This window comes from Triturus cristatus, chromosome 6, assembly GCF_964204655.1.
Source record: "Triturus cristatus chromosome 6, aTriCri1.1, whole genome shotgun sequence".
In the NCBI taxonomy this organism is placed as follows: domain Eukaryota; kingdom Metazoa; phylum Chordata; class Amphibia; order Caudata; family Salamandridae; genus Triturus; species Triturus cristatus.
In genome coordinates, this window is record NC_140589.1 from 593,119,636 (window position 1) to 593,135,934 (window position 16,299).

Genomic DNA, 16,299 nt, shown 5'->3' on the forward strand with positions numbered 1-16,299 from the left:
CAATCACTATTCTAGATCAGATGTGTAAGGACACTATAGAATGCCTAGTTTTTCGACTTAACCTGCACCCACAACATAGCTGGAAAGAAGCTCTCATTTATAGACTCCCTATCCTTCTGTCAGGCTTTACTAACCTATTGATGGAACTCATTTCCCCCCATGTCACCTCCACCCGAAACTTCCTACTCCTAGGGGATTTTAACATCCCGATTCCACAGCCTGCCTAACAGATTTAGCCACACTTGATCTCTTGAAGATCAACAACGCACGTACCCACTCTGCAGGGCACACTCTAGATCTTGTCTTAACCAATTCCACTAACATCATCTGTGAGGAAACTCGTCCTTTGACTTGGTCAGACCATTCTTTGGTGGATTTCCAACTCATGAGTCCCAGAATTCACCCCACCTCCAGATCTCACACCACGCACTGGTACAGGCCATGGCATAAACTCAAACCTGACCAATTCAAGACCCCTTTTAATTCCTGGAACACCGATACTGCCACATATAGTGTAGAAGAACAGCTAACACATTTTAATTCCATCGTACAATTCACTGTAGATCACGTAGCACCGCGGAAACCACAGACCCACCCTCCCAAACATTCCTCAACTAGTTAGTACTCCCCTATCCTCCGGGCAGAAAAGACCCAATGTAAAACATTGGAACGGAAATGACGACACTCGCACAATGCACAGGACAAAGTGGGATTCAAAGCCGCACTATCTTCTTATCATAAAGACATAAAGTCCGCACGGAAACTGCATATCGCAAACCAACTAGAACAAGCTGGGAACGACTCTAGGACCCTCTGTCAAATTCTGAAAGCCTTCACTAACCCCAAGGCTTATGATACCGCGGAGACTCCCTCAGTCGCTGTGTGATAATATAGCGTCCTTTCTAACCCAGAAAATTTACGCCATTTACCATAAAATTATTACATCTATCGGAATTCCTAACAACTTCCCCATAGAACGCCCTACTACCCCCATCTACACCACACAGATGCACTTTTTTCCTTCGCTAACGCTGGAAGAGGTAGAATCTCTCCTTACCAAAGTCAAATCTGGGTCCCCCCTAGATGTAATTCCAACAAAAAAATCTCCTCCCGACTAGCACAACAGCTAGCCACACCTATCTGCACCATCCTCAACAGCTCACTGAGAGTTGGCAGACTCTCCCCAGAATGGAAAGCAGCACATGTCGTCCCCATTCGTAAAAACCCCCAAATCCCCGCTTCCGAGCTGTCAAACTATCACCCCATTTCTCTGCTCCCCTTCAGAGCAAACTCCTTGAAAAACATATAAACAGGCACTTGTTTGACTTTGTGGAAACCTCGTTTTGCCTGGACGTCTCCCAGTCTGGTTTCTGGGCCAAACACAGTACGGAGTCTGCCCTGATAGAGGTAACTGATAACATCAGAATGGCCCATTTAGTGCTGCTCGACCTATCTGCGGCGTTTGACACCATCTCTCACCAAATCCTTCTGGAGAGACTCCAGGACATCGGAGATCAAGAGGTTGCTCTGAAATGGCTGACAGACTTTCTAACAGATAGAACCCAGACAGTCACTTTGGGTACTTTTAGATCTAAGACCACCAAAGGTACCAAGGGAGTAGCCCAGGGCTTTAACATTTATGTTACTCCCTTGGCAAAACTAATGAGGACCCTGGGGTTTAGTCCCATCTCTTACGGGGACGACACCCAGCTCCTACTCACCTTTGATAAGTCTAATCCTAACTTTCTCGGAGGGCATGAAGACCATCACTGCCTGGATGAGAGCTAACTTCCTGCAACTTAATGCCGAAAAGTCAGAGGTCATGTTGTTTGGAGGTGCAGCAATAAGCTGGTCTCCCAGCTGGTGGCCGGAGGAGTTGGGATCTGCTCCCTCTCCAAAAGGAGTGGTCAAGAACCTGTGAATCCGGATCGACCAGAATCTCACACTTGAAGTACACGCCACTACCACCGCTGGTACCTGCTATCACACACTCAGCCTTCTTAGAAGAGTGTTTCCCATGCTACCATCCTCCACGAGAAAAACACTGATACAAGCTCTAGTGTTAAGCCGTCTGGACTACTGCAATGCACTGTTAGTTTCGGCCAGCGAGGCTTCCTTAAACAAGCTGCAGGTTGTCCAGAATATGGCGGCCCGACTAGTAGAAAATGACCCCCCCAGAACGGCCTCTACACCACTTCTTAACAAACTCCATTGGCTCCCTGTGAGAAAGCGGGTGAAATTGAAGATTTGCTGCACAGTCTTTAAAGCCCTTAATGGCCTGGGGCCTACCTACCTATCGGACAAACTGTTAAAATATACCTCCTCCCGGCACCTTCGATCAGGTTCCAAGCTACTTCTTTGTACTCCAAGAATCTGAAAGGCTCAGTTGGGTGGCAAAGCATTTACTTACCTTACCCTGACCTTCTGGAACGAACTCCCCCGCCAACTACGCGACTTCCAGAGCCTTCCCCTTTTCAGGAAACTGTTAAAAACGTATCTCTTCTAAGGTTCACTTGTTTGACTGTAACATGCTGTCCCAGCGCAGAGATACCCCTGACGGGGTGATTTGGGCGCTATATAAATGTATAAATATCAAATATCAAAATATCTGACACCCACTTGTGGGTCATGTTTGCGCTATAGAAAACAAGGAATAAATAAATGAAATAAATGGAAAGGACAGGACAGGGGTGAAAAAAAGCTTTAGAGACCTTGAACTGTGATCTTTTAACTAAACAAAATAAGGTGCCTGTGGCTTCCTTGTTAAGGGAACTATTAAAAGCGAAGTTTGACTCAAAGCTCTTTACCTATCAGGCAGCCTAGGTGTTATCAATAATTAAACCACATTGTGAGCATGACAAAAAGGCTGGAATCATTTTGTGACACTGCCCAGCAGGAATCATCATAATTCATACCTGCAATTAGGATGAAGGAGACATTGTACTTACCCAGTCAATAGACTAACTAGCAAATTTGCCTCATTGTTCACATTCCTAAACAATTCCACACAATATGACAGACCAGTCTTATAGGAATAATTTTTGAAGGGTACTATGTCGACTGTTTCGCCAGACTCCCGTAATGATTAAGAAGAGCGTTTAGTAAGTATTAGGTCCAAGAAGCTGTCAAGTATATAGCCTCTGAGAGAATACCATGGAAATTAAGACCAACGGCATTATTGCCTACTATCGGTGTTGGGGCCCGTGCAGTTTGATACGCTTTTCTCACCAACAAGGTCACACTTGAATATATGGGGTCAATACCAAATCTGGTCTTTACATTGTGTTTAGCTCTATCGCCTCATGTCCACCTTAACCAGTATCGCAAATCTAGTGTGCGCACAACATGGCGCTTATCCTGATTCTTGGGTAAAGACAAAGGGTTGATAGTGTAGTATCCAAAGGGAATGGTCTACGCAGGGGTGGAGATTGTAGCCCTTGTTGGAACGGAAGGCAGGATCTTCTGCTTGAACATAAGTATACATTGGTTTTTCTTTGTGGTTCTGGCCATGTTTCCTCCTGGCTCCCCGTTTAACAGGAAAGAATGTAAAATTTCCTAGCTTTTGTAACAGAAAGCTTCAGTTCTATTAAAGACATGAAAGCAAGGCGTATGCTCTTTTCTTTCTAATCTTCCTTTCTCCTGCCAATACAAAAGCTCTTCAAAATTCTAACTTTTTCTGAAAACATGTCACATTATATGGAATTAACAAATGTATTAGCCAAACTATACACCCCAAGAGTCCAAATCAGCCTCTGTCTAATCCACTAATTAGCAGCCATGTCTCCAAATAACGGACGCTCCTACCTTTCTTGTTCTCTTTTCTTCATGCAACCGACACCATGTTCACCTTGCCATATTTGTTAAAATTGTTTGAATTCTCATCATACTGAGGCAAGAACCCACATTAGAATCAAGAGAAAAAACAATAATTATTCATAATAGCATTCAGTGTTCAGAAAAAAGCGATCATTCACAAAAGAATTATTTACACCTTTACCAAAATGTTCCATAAAAATAGAAATATACTTATATCTCACTGCTCTGGAAGGATGATTGTCAGTCACCCTGTGGCCGAATGGGAATAAACCTCACCTCTGTATCCCTAATAGAATTGCAATTCTGTATCCACACCCGAGGCAAGAATTATCCTCGTTCAAAGTCTGCTTAGTGCCAGCAAACAAACATTTTGCGTTTGCTTAAAGTAAAAAATTATGAACATATGTTCCTCTGACCCGTTAGCTGTGTTCATAAAATCCTCTAGTCTACTCCCTAGCACAAATGACTTAAAGCCATAGCCCCTCTGACTGAATGGTCTCAATATCTGGGCATATCAATTCTTGCTTCTGATACAACCCTGCTGGGGAGAACTCTGCCGTTGTAACCTCATATGTTGTAAGATAGCGAAACACTCTGGATTTAAGTAAAGGAGAATATAAGATTGATATCCTGCTGGACTTGGTTCCTTTAGCAATTGTAAAGGTTACCCAATCCAAAGTAAACACGCTACCAGACAAATCCAGGGTCCTAACATGAGAATACTTGTCTGCAACAGACAATACATAGCAATGTTATCATCTTAGTCAAAACTTTCTTTCTTGAAAGAGCTTCATTTGGACACCCAAGATAAAAACAGAGTTGAGCATCAAGTTGGCATGGGGCTTTGCGGGCCTCAATAACCAAATCTAACTCAAAAATTGCAGATCAGAGGATATTTCTCTCTCCGAGAGGGCGTGCAGGGCCGAATGTCCCGCCGAGATCACTGAGTGCACGACGATCACTGACCTGCAAGCCAGAAATTTCTTAGACATATTTATAATATGTTTGGTTATGTGAACAAGTCCGACCCCCTTGGGATCCAGATTTTGATCCAGACACCACCCAGATCATCTCTGCAAACAGATTTATACGACTTACTGGTACTGTCTGCCCAGTTTTAGTTCTCATCATGTCCCGAAAGGCTTAGGATTGACTAATGACTCCAGACATCCTCCACGTCATCAGGCAGAAGGTGCCCTTCAGGAGCAGTTGGTGCCGATGTCACCCTATGCTGAAATCATGGGGAAGAAGAATTGGAAAATCTAATTTAAGCCCCATTAGAACTAGAAACCAAACTTCCCCAGGACCACTTCTGCCTCATCGCTGAATGCGGGCCATTGTCCTTGCTATAATTGCGAACAAGGGGAACACATGATTGCATCTCCTCCCCCAGACCTGGAAAAAAACATCATTCGCTAGGGCTCATGAGTTCAGGTGGTAATACCTCACCAACTGATGAATCAGATGGGATGCAAAGACATCTATCTTGAAAGGTCCCTATCTGGCCATTTTCTGGATTTCTGGAATTACAGTTCACCAATATGTAACACAGTCCATACATCTCACTGCAAAATAACTTGACAGTAGTTCGAGGTACCTCTCATGGAGTCTAATAGACATGTGCCCACAGCACGCACCCCAACCCGACATACTGGCATCCAACTCTATAACTAGATCTGTGGCACTACCAAAAATTGCCCTCTTATTCCAGACCTCCATATGGTCCAGTCACCATTTGAGTCCCATCCTAGCATCTTATGAGAGGGAGCTATCTATGAATAGGAAAGGAGACCTACTAATCTAGGCACATTGTGGAGTGAGATCTTGTCAGAGAGAAGTGACTGCTTCAGTTCTCTTTTCATTGTCAATATAAGGATCCTCAGAAGATGAAAGGTTGCTGAAACTGATTGGATCACAAAGCCCAGAAGAAGGATGACCTGTTGAGGCTCCAAGTCGGATTTCTCCTTCGTTGATCACGAAACCTAGACCCTTTAGGAGGTTCACTGTCAAAGCAAGATGAGAAAGGATATGGTCCAACAGCTTATCTATTAGAAGGAAGCCATCCAGGTTAAACATCCCAAGGCTTTCTGCCCTTAAAACTCTGCAGTCAGCATGGGGAGTTGTCAAAGGCCCACGGGCTCGAAGAGAAGTCGAAAGGTAGGATTGTGAGCTCAAAGAGCTGGTTCCGTCTGATTATCCAATCAGTCTGCTTCTATATATCTTTCAGAGGGTGGATCCCCTCCATTTTGAAATAGCACGAGACCAAGCACCAAGTAACCAACTGTTCAAGTCCTTTAGCTGGAAAAGTGGAAGAAACCATTTCTCGTTCTTTTGGACTGAATCCAGGTTGCTCATAAAACACTGGGGATGAAGGGTCGACCACTCTATGACCCCATTTGGCCTCTAAGCACGTAACCTCTATGTCCACCACCATAAATTGTTCTTGCAAGAAAACCTTGGGGCCTCAGATGCTTTTCCTGCCTTGAGGCACCATAGATCTCCAAGTGGAACCCCACTACTGTTTGCAAACCCTTGCATCATTTGTTAGCTATTATCACTCTGGAAGAACCTAACCAATCTTCTCCCTATTCTTAGATGGAAAGAAGGGTTAACACGTATCTGTAATTCCTCCTGTAAGTAGTTTCACCCCTGAAAGCTGCCTCTGAAGCATCTGGAGGGGAAGAAGGTGAAGAGTATGACCTGGTCAGGAATTGAAACTGGCCAGATCTTCTGGAGAGTTAGGCAAGCGTCCCCTGCCTTCGGGCAGCCAAGAAAACATTTTGGGCCCAAAAACGTTCTTCCTGGAAGGCTGTGCCTAATCGATGGATGCAAAGGAAGTAGCAAACGTACTCTGCTCTTTGATAAAGGGCTATTTGAAGAGGCCCCCTCTACAACCTGGTCCGATTCAGAGGTTGCCAGTAACCCCAACTCTGGGTCAATCCTAATAAGGAGATAATGCCTATACTCAGTTGATAGGAGGAAATTGGTGTTTCCCAAGGTGCAAATCGCCCTTTGCGCCTACATCGAAAAATATCAGGAGGACTCAAATTCTTGGAGGACATAGCCTTCTCTTCTATCTCAAGGATCATGTAGAGAGCCTGCGATGGCTAACAGTATTGTAGCAGGCCCTCAAAGACTTGTGGGTTCCCTTCTCAGGGTCCTTCATAAACTTGAACAAGAATGTCTCAACCTTGCGGTCAATCTTGGGTGTCTGTGTGAGTCGTCAATCTTGGGTGTCTGTGTGACTCTCTTTTCTAAGTAGGGCTGTGGGCATTATGATGAAAGGTGGCCTCTAACCACCTTATCCACTGCTTTCCTCATTCTGTCGGCCACATACTGGGTCACCTTGCCCAAGGGAGCCCACTCTGACATCCTGGTGTGGTAAAAATGCTCCGGGTCAAGCATGTCCGAATTCCTCAGAGGGTGTGAAGCTGGGGGCTTAGTAGGCACTAACAGACACTACAGATGACTGGGTCCAGGTATATCATCAAATGGATTAGACCATCTGAACCCGTCTGCCTCTGGTCCCCATCAATGTACGGGACCTTATCGCCAACAGCCTTCAAACTTGAGGGTAAAAGACTTGGAGGATGAGTGTTCTTAAAAAAGGCATTCAGCCGCTTCACAAAAGCATCCTTACAGTCCCTTTTCCCTCATGGACTTAGCTTTAGAGCCAGACTTTGACGTCCTGAAGTTTGTGGTTCCCAGGAACCATTTTTAAAGCTTTGTAATTTATTTTACTTTGTTAACAAAAGAAACTGCCCTGGACAGAAGAGTGTCTGACACTACCATCCTAACCAAATAATCAGTCACCTCAGTAAGGTCTACATCAGGGTAGCAAATCTCCAACCTAAGCTCTTCAGCGAAGTCTTCATTAAATGATTCTGCGGGTTCAGGGTCAATTAAAGCCTGAATAATGTTGTTTCCAGGGGAAAATTCTTCAGCTATTTCACTACCTCTACAAACTCTTTTACTCAAGCTGCCACTTTCTGCCTAATGACAGTGATAAACATTTGGTACACTGACTGTAAATCTCCTTCTTTCTGAAGTGCCAGCTAGATGCCCTCATTTATTACTGCTGGATTCGTTGAAAACGGCTTCATCTTTTTCCCGACACCTCTCCATTCACAAATGATGGTTCAGAAAAAAGCACTAATGTGAAAACCGGGCCACAGTGCCCACCAGAATCGCTCCTGCGGCCGGACGCTTTTCACTCCTCAGCTCTGAGAAGCTAAATGGACAGGACTGTCACATACACTCTGCCTCCAGTGCCCTCTGGTGGTCAGAAGACAACTCCGTAGGCCTTGGCAACGGGTACCCCGCGGGATCTGAAAGAATCAACATCGCGCTAAACGACTGAAATAGGGTGACCAACCGTCCGTAAATTTCACGGGACCGTCCATTATTTTAGTATGATATCTGTAAGGCGTCCGTAATTTAGGGTCCCTAAATTACAGGCGCCTTACAGACATCAAACTAACATGCGAGAAGCCCCTTGAGCTTAAAAGTTTCCACTCGGGGCCTCTCACACTGATCTTTTAATCTGCAGACTGAGGCAGCCTGCAGCAGCCCCTCCCAGACCTCGCAAAGACTGTGGACTGGCCCATTGTCATTCTAGGACTGCAGACGATCATCACAGATAGAATGACAATGGGCCCTATTATAGTGACAGCATGTGGTGTGCCTTCTCCTGCACAAATCTTGATTGCAGAAAGGGCCTGATGTCACTTTGCAAAGATGCGCGCATACTGAAAAAAGTGCACGATTGTCTCAACCTTCTATACATTTATTTTGGCTTGTACTTATTTTGGTTGTCTATTTACTTATATACTATTGTGAGACCTCCTCTGATATGTCTGTAAAAAGTATGTTTTGTCCCTAATTTTGTCCTGAATTTTGACCTTCTGTCCTGATTTTTTACTCTGACCTTCCTTAATTTGCACCCATGCTAGCTCGTCATCCTACTCTGAAATAGGTCTTTGGATGCGTAAGTTGCTATTGCTGCAAGGGAAAATAAAGCTCTTTAGTATCATAGTAACCATCAAAACAAATATCTCAAACCTATGAAGGGGAGAAAGGAAAACGTCGGCTCTTATCGGAGTGTGGCTCAGAAAGAAAGAGGACCAGAAAGGAAAGAGTCCCTGTTATTTGCAGGAATGGCTCCTGTGTGAGGGCTGATGTGCACTCGTGCGATGTGTAGTTTGACTAATGCACTTGTTTATGCCACGTTATGTGTTGTGTTTTGTGAAAAAATAATTCTGAAGCGGTTTTGTAGTGGCTGAAGTATGGAAGATTAAAGAGAAAAGAGCAGAATTCTCGACTCCGGTCATGAAGTAGAGTCGCTGCTCACCCCGGGGCACACATCCAAGAGCACACATCCAAGAGCACAGTGAAGCGGCAGAAAGCACCAGCATAGAAGCCTCGAGCGAAGGGGAACTCAAGACCGTGCAGCGTCCTCTGCCGTGAGGAGAAACTTTTACGTAATCTGATATTTCTTGCCTGGGCTATCGGACTGCAGTTAATTACCGATAGTACCTCCTGACTTACTTTTTGTTATACTGACATCTCTGAGATTTGTTCTCTTTCCACATCGGCGTTAGCTTTGTTTTATCTGACATCAGACTCCGGTCCGGACTGGGAACCAATACCGGCCCTGGCAAAGTGCTCGGCCGGTCCCCCGGGGCTTGGGGGTGCCGCCGAGCTCTTTGCCAGGGCCGGTTTTCGGCCGATTTTGTTACAGGGCCGATTTTGCAGCTATGATGCAAAAACGGCCCTGTAACAAAAACGTTCCCCACCCGTGCGGCGCACCGGGGGATTGCCCGTTGCCCCCTACTGCCAGTCCGTCCCTGATCAGACTTAACCCTGACTTGAAATAACCTAGAGTGCCTCCACTGCCTTTAAAGCCAGTGTTTCTCTCCTCATATAAACTCACTTGTGCTATTTCGGTAGCACTCGAACTGGACCTAGATGTACCCTTATTCTGTATTGTGCACAGTTTGCACTCTGATATATGCCACACTCTGAACACCTCCACATCTATTCTGGTTGACTGTCTTCCTGTCATCCCGGGGTGGACGAGCAGTTATTTCTTAAAACCGAAAGTGAGAAAGTTTGGATTGCTGCTCATCTGGACATAAATGGAACCATTGCCTTGATTCCATCTGGTTGTTTCAGTTAGGTACATATTCTGTGCCCGCAGCTAAGGCTAATACTTGATAAAGATCTTTTCACCTTGGCACGGATATGTACAGTGTCATCCTCGTGTTCTCACACCTTGTTGGAAAAAACTGCACTGATTATGCCCAAGTCATTTTATTCCAGAATCATCTCTGCAGGTACTCTATCTGAGATGGACTATTGTAATCTAAATTTTAGTTGCAGCAAAACTACATTGTCAACTGTGCAGACTATTCAAAATTCACAGTTGGAAATGTAATAGGTCTGCTGAAGGTTCATCTCTGTTTAAATGCCAGGCGAAAGCCCACTGGCTCCCTTTAAAGCAGAGAATGCACTCCAAGACACCTAATGCACAAGGTATTTTACAACACTGATTACTTTTGGCTCAATGCAGAGGCTATCAGGGGTCTCCAACCTTTTCAATAATGAGAGCTTTCTCTGCTCAAGGAAAATCATCCAGAGCTACTAATACATGTTATTGCAGTACCATGTTGACCACATCTGGTAAGAATACACTGGTAACCACCCTAACATTTCAGGCGGGGTAACAGCCGAAATCTCAGGAAAAGCGTAATCAAAATACAATGCCGCAACATGACCAATGATATAACACCAGAAGCACCACGTGCCCTGCCGCAAAAGAACATAAACACAGCAATAGGTCTCTCCATCCCAACATTAATTACAATGTAACTATCAGTGTTGGAAATCCAACCATTTTGTCTTTATCAGCATATTAGTTTCTTTAAAATAAATGTTTTTCATGCAAATGCCTCTTCCATTTTGGGGGAACAAACTCAATTTTCCCAAAAGAAACAACATTTTTGCCCTCAAAATACCAGTTTTAATTTTGAGTAAATGTGGGGTCCCAAAATATCAACTTGTCGTTATCATCAATTATGCACATGTGTAAATGCTTCACATGGACAGAGGCTGCTTCAAATGCCCAAGATAAAGCTAACCATGCTCATAAAAATGGCAATAATAAAGACTGGGGACTAGAATGGCCATGATGTTCAAAAAACACATCTCATGGCCATTATTATGACAGTGGTGGCCCAAAACAGTCGGTCATGCTCACAAAATGTCAGCGAATTCTGCCAGTATGCACACCTATACCAAGAAGGCCCAAAATACATCACAGCTAACAATTATTATGCCAGGGCCACTACTATACTAGGAATGGACACAATTGTCCCAGAGTTTAACCCAGTATGATGGGAAGCAACATCAACTTTTGGTAGCCCTTGCCTTCAGTCATAGTATCTTCCAGGGAGTAACACTGTTTATCAAGGAGAAACATAATGCCAAACACATATGCAGACAGATAGACACATATATGTGCACACGTGCATGCACACAAAGAGATGCATGCAAGTGAAGCTCGGAAGTGGATCTCAGCTTTGGATCCTTCTCTCCTCAGCTCCTGGCTGTTCATGCTCTCAACTCATACACTTTGTCTCTGGCTCCAACCAGCTCACACTGCAGTGACTCCACTCTGGCTACAACTGTGGCTAATACTGACACTCTTCTTTCCTGGCCCATTATTCACACACATATAGTGATTGATGGAGCATCTTGCAAGTACCCAATCTGTAGTGTGCCACAACCCACAGGGTCACTGCTTCTAAATTGAGCTGCCAACAGCAGTGTCGTAGTGAATCATTGTTTTACCATGCCAAGATGGTGGCCATCTAGGTTTGGTACAACAATGATACACTATGTACAATGCCATTCCAAAATTGCTTTCCAGTGCGGTGTTTACTGAACATATATTTTGGAGTTGTTACTGATGTAGGCGCTTATTTAATGAAGTCCTTATGAAGACAGAAATAAAATAATCACACAATAGAACGTACGAGTACCTCTTGGATTAAGACAACCACAGAGTCTATTAGTTTACTTTATCAGAGGTACACAGTGGTTTGCACTTTGAAAAAGTCTGAGATGAAACACGTGTCGGCTACATTGCTTCTTAAAAAGTCTTCAACAACTACTGTATTAACTTCCAGTTGTATTTCATGATATTGCTGGTTATGTCTTCATAAAGACATCATTATATATGTCTCTACGTCAGTAATGGACATTTGTAGAACTGAAATATGATCTTTTGAAGACTGGAATAAAGTGTGCCTTGACTCCCTCCACTGTTTGTGAACTGTTGATCCCACACCTATACCACTACTTTCGATTCTTATCTCGTTGGTGTGCTGCAGTCCATTTTCTAGTTTAATTGAATGTGGTAACCCAGCACACTCAAATTGCATTCTCTTTGTAAAAAGGGTATTGTGTGATGAAGCACCATGATATACATATTATTTCACTATTTTATTTAATGCGTCCTTTACCACAGCTTGGATGCTAGAGGGCATATGTGGGCAACTATACCCACTGCTGCCAGTTTGTTTCTTGCATATGCATGTTGAGCTTTTGTTTGTGTTTCAATTGTGGCTGGTTAAATGGGTGATTGAGTGGATGTATAAGTGCAAGGAAGACTTACAGATTGAATGTACTGTGACTTATTCTGTGCCTAAATTCACTAATGACCGAAGAGGCAAATTTGTAAGTCAGAACTATTGGCATTAACAATTCTTGTTTGATATGTGCACTACTCATGGGTTATTTCTTTCCCTTGCAGAATTCAACTCAAGAACCACTAAAGATAAGAAGACCATGAACGGTAAATTTTATGTTGCTGCAAAGGTCATTTAAAAATGAATCCCACAACCAGTGACCTAATTTATGGTCACAACTGTAAACTGTTTGATTTTTATAAAGGTCAATGGGCAGACGGTATAATTGTCAGTGGACATAAGCTCTTGGCCTTATCCAATCCCAGGAGTGACATATGAAATAAATAATGACACAAGCTTCCCAAGCTTTACAATCACTGTGCAATCCTTATATTGTACATGAATAGAGTAACCCTGCCGCTTTTCACCGTATCATCTCGAGAATGTTTTACACTTTAAAAGTAGTATTTGTTCTTTGCGGGACCTCATTCAGATTTTAAAAAATAATATTTCGCTAGGGCCCATTAATTGCAGATTGTATTGCGCAATTTCTTTGGTAAGAAGACTGGCGTTTAGAGCAAGATGATAAAAGGTTATTGTATCAAGTCAGCATGAACAATCATTGGCAAGTCCAGCAGGTCGTGCCCTTATGTTTTTCTTGCACACAAAGACACAACATGCATGGGGTGGAGCCAACTGTGCTACAAAATTGCCGCTCTGTAGAGGCTCTGCCTGCTGATGCCATAATCTGTTTAGTATCCTTTCATGGCAGGCTCCCTCATGACTCTTACCGCCACGACTGGCTTCAGGGAGATGTGATTTGGCCTGTGCCCTTGGCGGGTCACCTGGATGCCTGTGGGGGCTGCGCAGGCTTGACTAGAACTGGGGGCCTTGCTAGGTCTGTAGCCGCCTCTGGTGGCTGGCTCGCGTGCTGCTCTCATCAAGCTGTACCTGAAGTGGCTCCCCCTCGAGTGCTATACGGGGAGCGCCGGGCCAGGCTGGTCCTGCTGCTGTTTGTAGTTGGTGTGCAGCCCCCCGGGACACATAGACCTCGTGCGGCTGCTGCTGGCTCATGGCCGTGTATGGCAGCCGTGTCGCCCGGCTGCTGCTGCGTCCTGCTGGACTTACTGGGGGTGTGTGCTCATGGAGTCCGTTGTGACCCCACCCTCCCTCTTCATCAGACAGTGCGAGACCCCAGGCCAGCGCAGTTGTCACTGGTGGGTGAGTGCGGCTGTGCGGCTGAGGACGGCTGGTCTTCGGACCCTACGTATGAACAGTGTTTTGCTCCGTGGCCAGCCGCGGTCGGTAGTAGGAGTAGCTGCAGGGCGTTGACGTGGGAAGGGGGAGGGGCAGGGTGGGGGTAGTAAACTATGGATTACGGGGGTTTACAGGTAAGTTAACATATAAATTAATAAAACGAATTTCGTTGCGTGCACTGCATCCCCAAATGCGTTGCAGTGCACGCAACAAAATTCGTTTTATTAATTTATATGTTAACTTACCTGTAAACCTCCGTAATCCATAGTTTAGTACCCCCCACCCAGCTCCTCCCCCTCCCCACATCACCGCCCTGCAGCTACTCCTACTACCGACCACGGCTGTCCGTGGCCCTCCCGAGACCCATAATAAAGTGCAGGGGGCCCCTAGCAGCGAACTCTTCACACAACGGGCCTATAATCTACAGCTGGTGGATAATACTTGTAGGAAAGTGCCCCTTTTTGCATGGTTGCCCCCCACTTTTTGCCTGATGTTGATTCACTTTGACTAAGTGTGCCCTGGGTTCCTGCCAATCAGGTACCCAGGGCCTATGTTCCTACCCCAAAACTGTACTGTTGCACACCCAATTGGCAACTCTCTGGCCACATGCAAGTCCCTTGTAAAATGTACTATGAGTACCAAGGGCACTGTGACCAGGGAAGGCCTATAAGGACTGCAGCATATATTGTGCCACCCTTAGGGGCCCTGTACCCTAACACACACTGCCATTGCAGGCTGCATGTTTTGGTGCAGAACAAATTGAAGAGTCGACATAGCACACATCCCGGTGTGCCATGCCTACAATCCACTGCCTGTGGTATAGGTAATCTACCCCTCTAGCTGGGTGCACCATACCACTGGTGAGGGTACAGGTGCATGAGCCCTTTACCCCTACAGTGTCTAAGTCCATTCTTAGAAACTGTAAATGCAGTTAAGCCATGAAGAGTATATGGTCTGGACGTTTGTCATTACGAACTCCACAGTACCATAATGGCTTTACTGAAATCTGGGAAGTTTGTTATCAAACTTCTCAGCACATTAAACCCACACTGATGCCAGTGTGGGATTTATGCAAAATGTACTTAGAGGGCATCTTAGAGATGCCCCCCTGAAAACTGACCTAAACTCTAGTGTTCTGGCTGACTGGCTGTTGGCCAGCTGCCACCCTTAGACATGCTTCTGGACACCTGGGTCGAGTGCCTCCTGCTCTCGGGGACCTGAAACAAATCACATCCTGGTCAGAGGTGCCAATCCTGCAGTCCATGAAGGGGAAGCTTCAAAGACTTGCCACCTTTGTGAGCTGACCCAGCCATTTGCTACTCTCAGCAACTGGCCCCCACTGGTTCTAACCCCCACTTTGGGTGGGAGAATCGGTGGGTAAACCAAGATTGGAAGAGAGGTGTGCCCACCTTTGCCAACTCCACCCATCCGGTGGGGGAGGCAAGGCGAATCACAACACTCAGTCCCCGCCATCTTGAAGATGGTGGGACCCAGCCAACCAGAGTGAGGCTTATGCCCCCTCCCACTGGAGGGTGTCATAACTGGGGGTGTACCCACCCCAAGGAAGGGACCCATTGGTCCCAACCTGTGCCTACCTGAAGCGCCCTTAAATTTAGTATTCAGGGGCAACCCTAAACCTTGCCTCCTCAGAAAAGAAGAAGTACCAAAGAGCAGTGCTGGAGGAAGAAGAGGAGGACACCAACTGACGTGGCCCCAGCCCTACCGGCCTGTCCCGACCTCGACCTGCTCTAGCGGAATCCCAGTGTGTCCTGCAGCCAACAGCCCCCTAGAACTCGGAAGACCTGCCCTGCCTTCCCTAACAAGACTTTGTCTCCTGTGAGCGCTGGATTTGCTCACCAACAGACTCTGGCTATGGCCAAATCCGCAAGTCTGCACCTCTCTACACCTGACACCCACGGCCTGAATTTGAGTGGCCCAACACCACGAGGAGGCCTCCCTGGTGATCCTGACCTGGAAAGTGGTGATCCCTGACCTACCTAAAGCCTCCCGATGACGCCTGTAGCTCCTATCTGGAGGATCCCCCTGACTGCAACCGGAGCCGGTAAGGAAAACCAGACGCCAAAAGACACTCCTATACCCGACGCCCCACGCCATTAGGTGGCCCAACCGTCAGTGTCCTGGCATCCCACAACATCCCAACTTACCTCTGTAAATCGGTGGTCATCTCCAGAAGATCTTCGTGCCCGAGCCTGCAGTGTTTGTTTCTGACTGGAGCTTCCCCATTGAAACCACCTGGCTCCCGACGTCGATCTAGCACCCTGCATCTAGCTGCCCTAGTGCCACTGCGGGTGCACTTTGTATTCTATCTTTGATCCCCTTTTGCCCTGAGCTAAACGCTAGGAACTTTGTTCCCACATCCAAATTTCATGCCCGTGAGCAGCCACCAACCATAGGCGCCCTGTCCCACATTGGATAACATTGGGCTTCAGCACTCAGCACCTCGCTGCCTAGTGCTGCTGAGGGTGCTTTTTAAATGCGTCCTTGACCTTGGGGTAACCCTGGTTCTAACCCAAGA

The 16,299-nt window shown here is 45.8% G+C and overlaps 1 protein-coding gene across 2 annotated transcripts in view; it reads left to right on the top strand.

Moving 5' to 3' along the window:
• CYB5R4 (cytochrome b5 reductase 4) overlaps positions 1 to 16,299 on the top strand; it is a 1,096,425-nt gene that overhangs the window by 405,203 nt on the left and 674,923 nt on the right. For both annotated transcript variants that reach the window (XM_085611035.1, XM_085611036.1), the window contains exon 5: positions 12,632 to 12,673. In XM_085611035.1, coding sequence (XP_085467161.1) covers positions 12,632 to 12,673 — 42 coding nt within the window. The remainder of the gene's footprint in view (positions 1 to 12,631; positions 12,674 to 16,299) is intronic.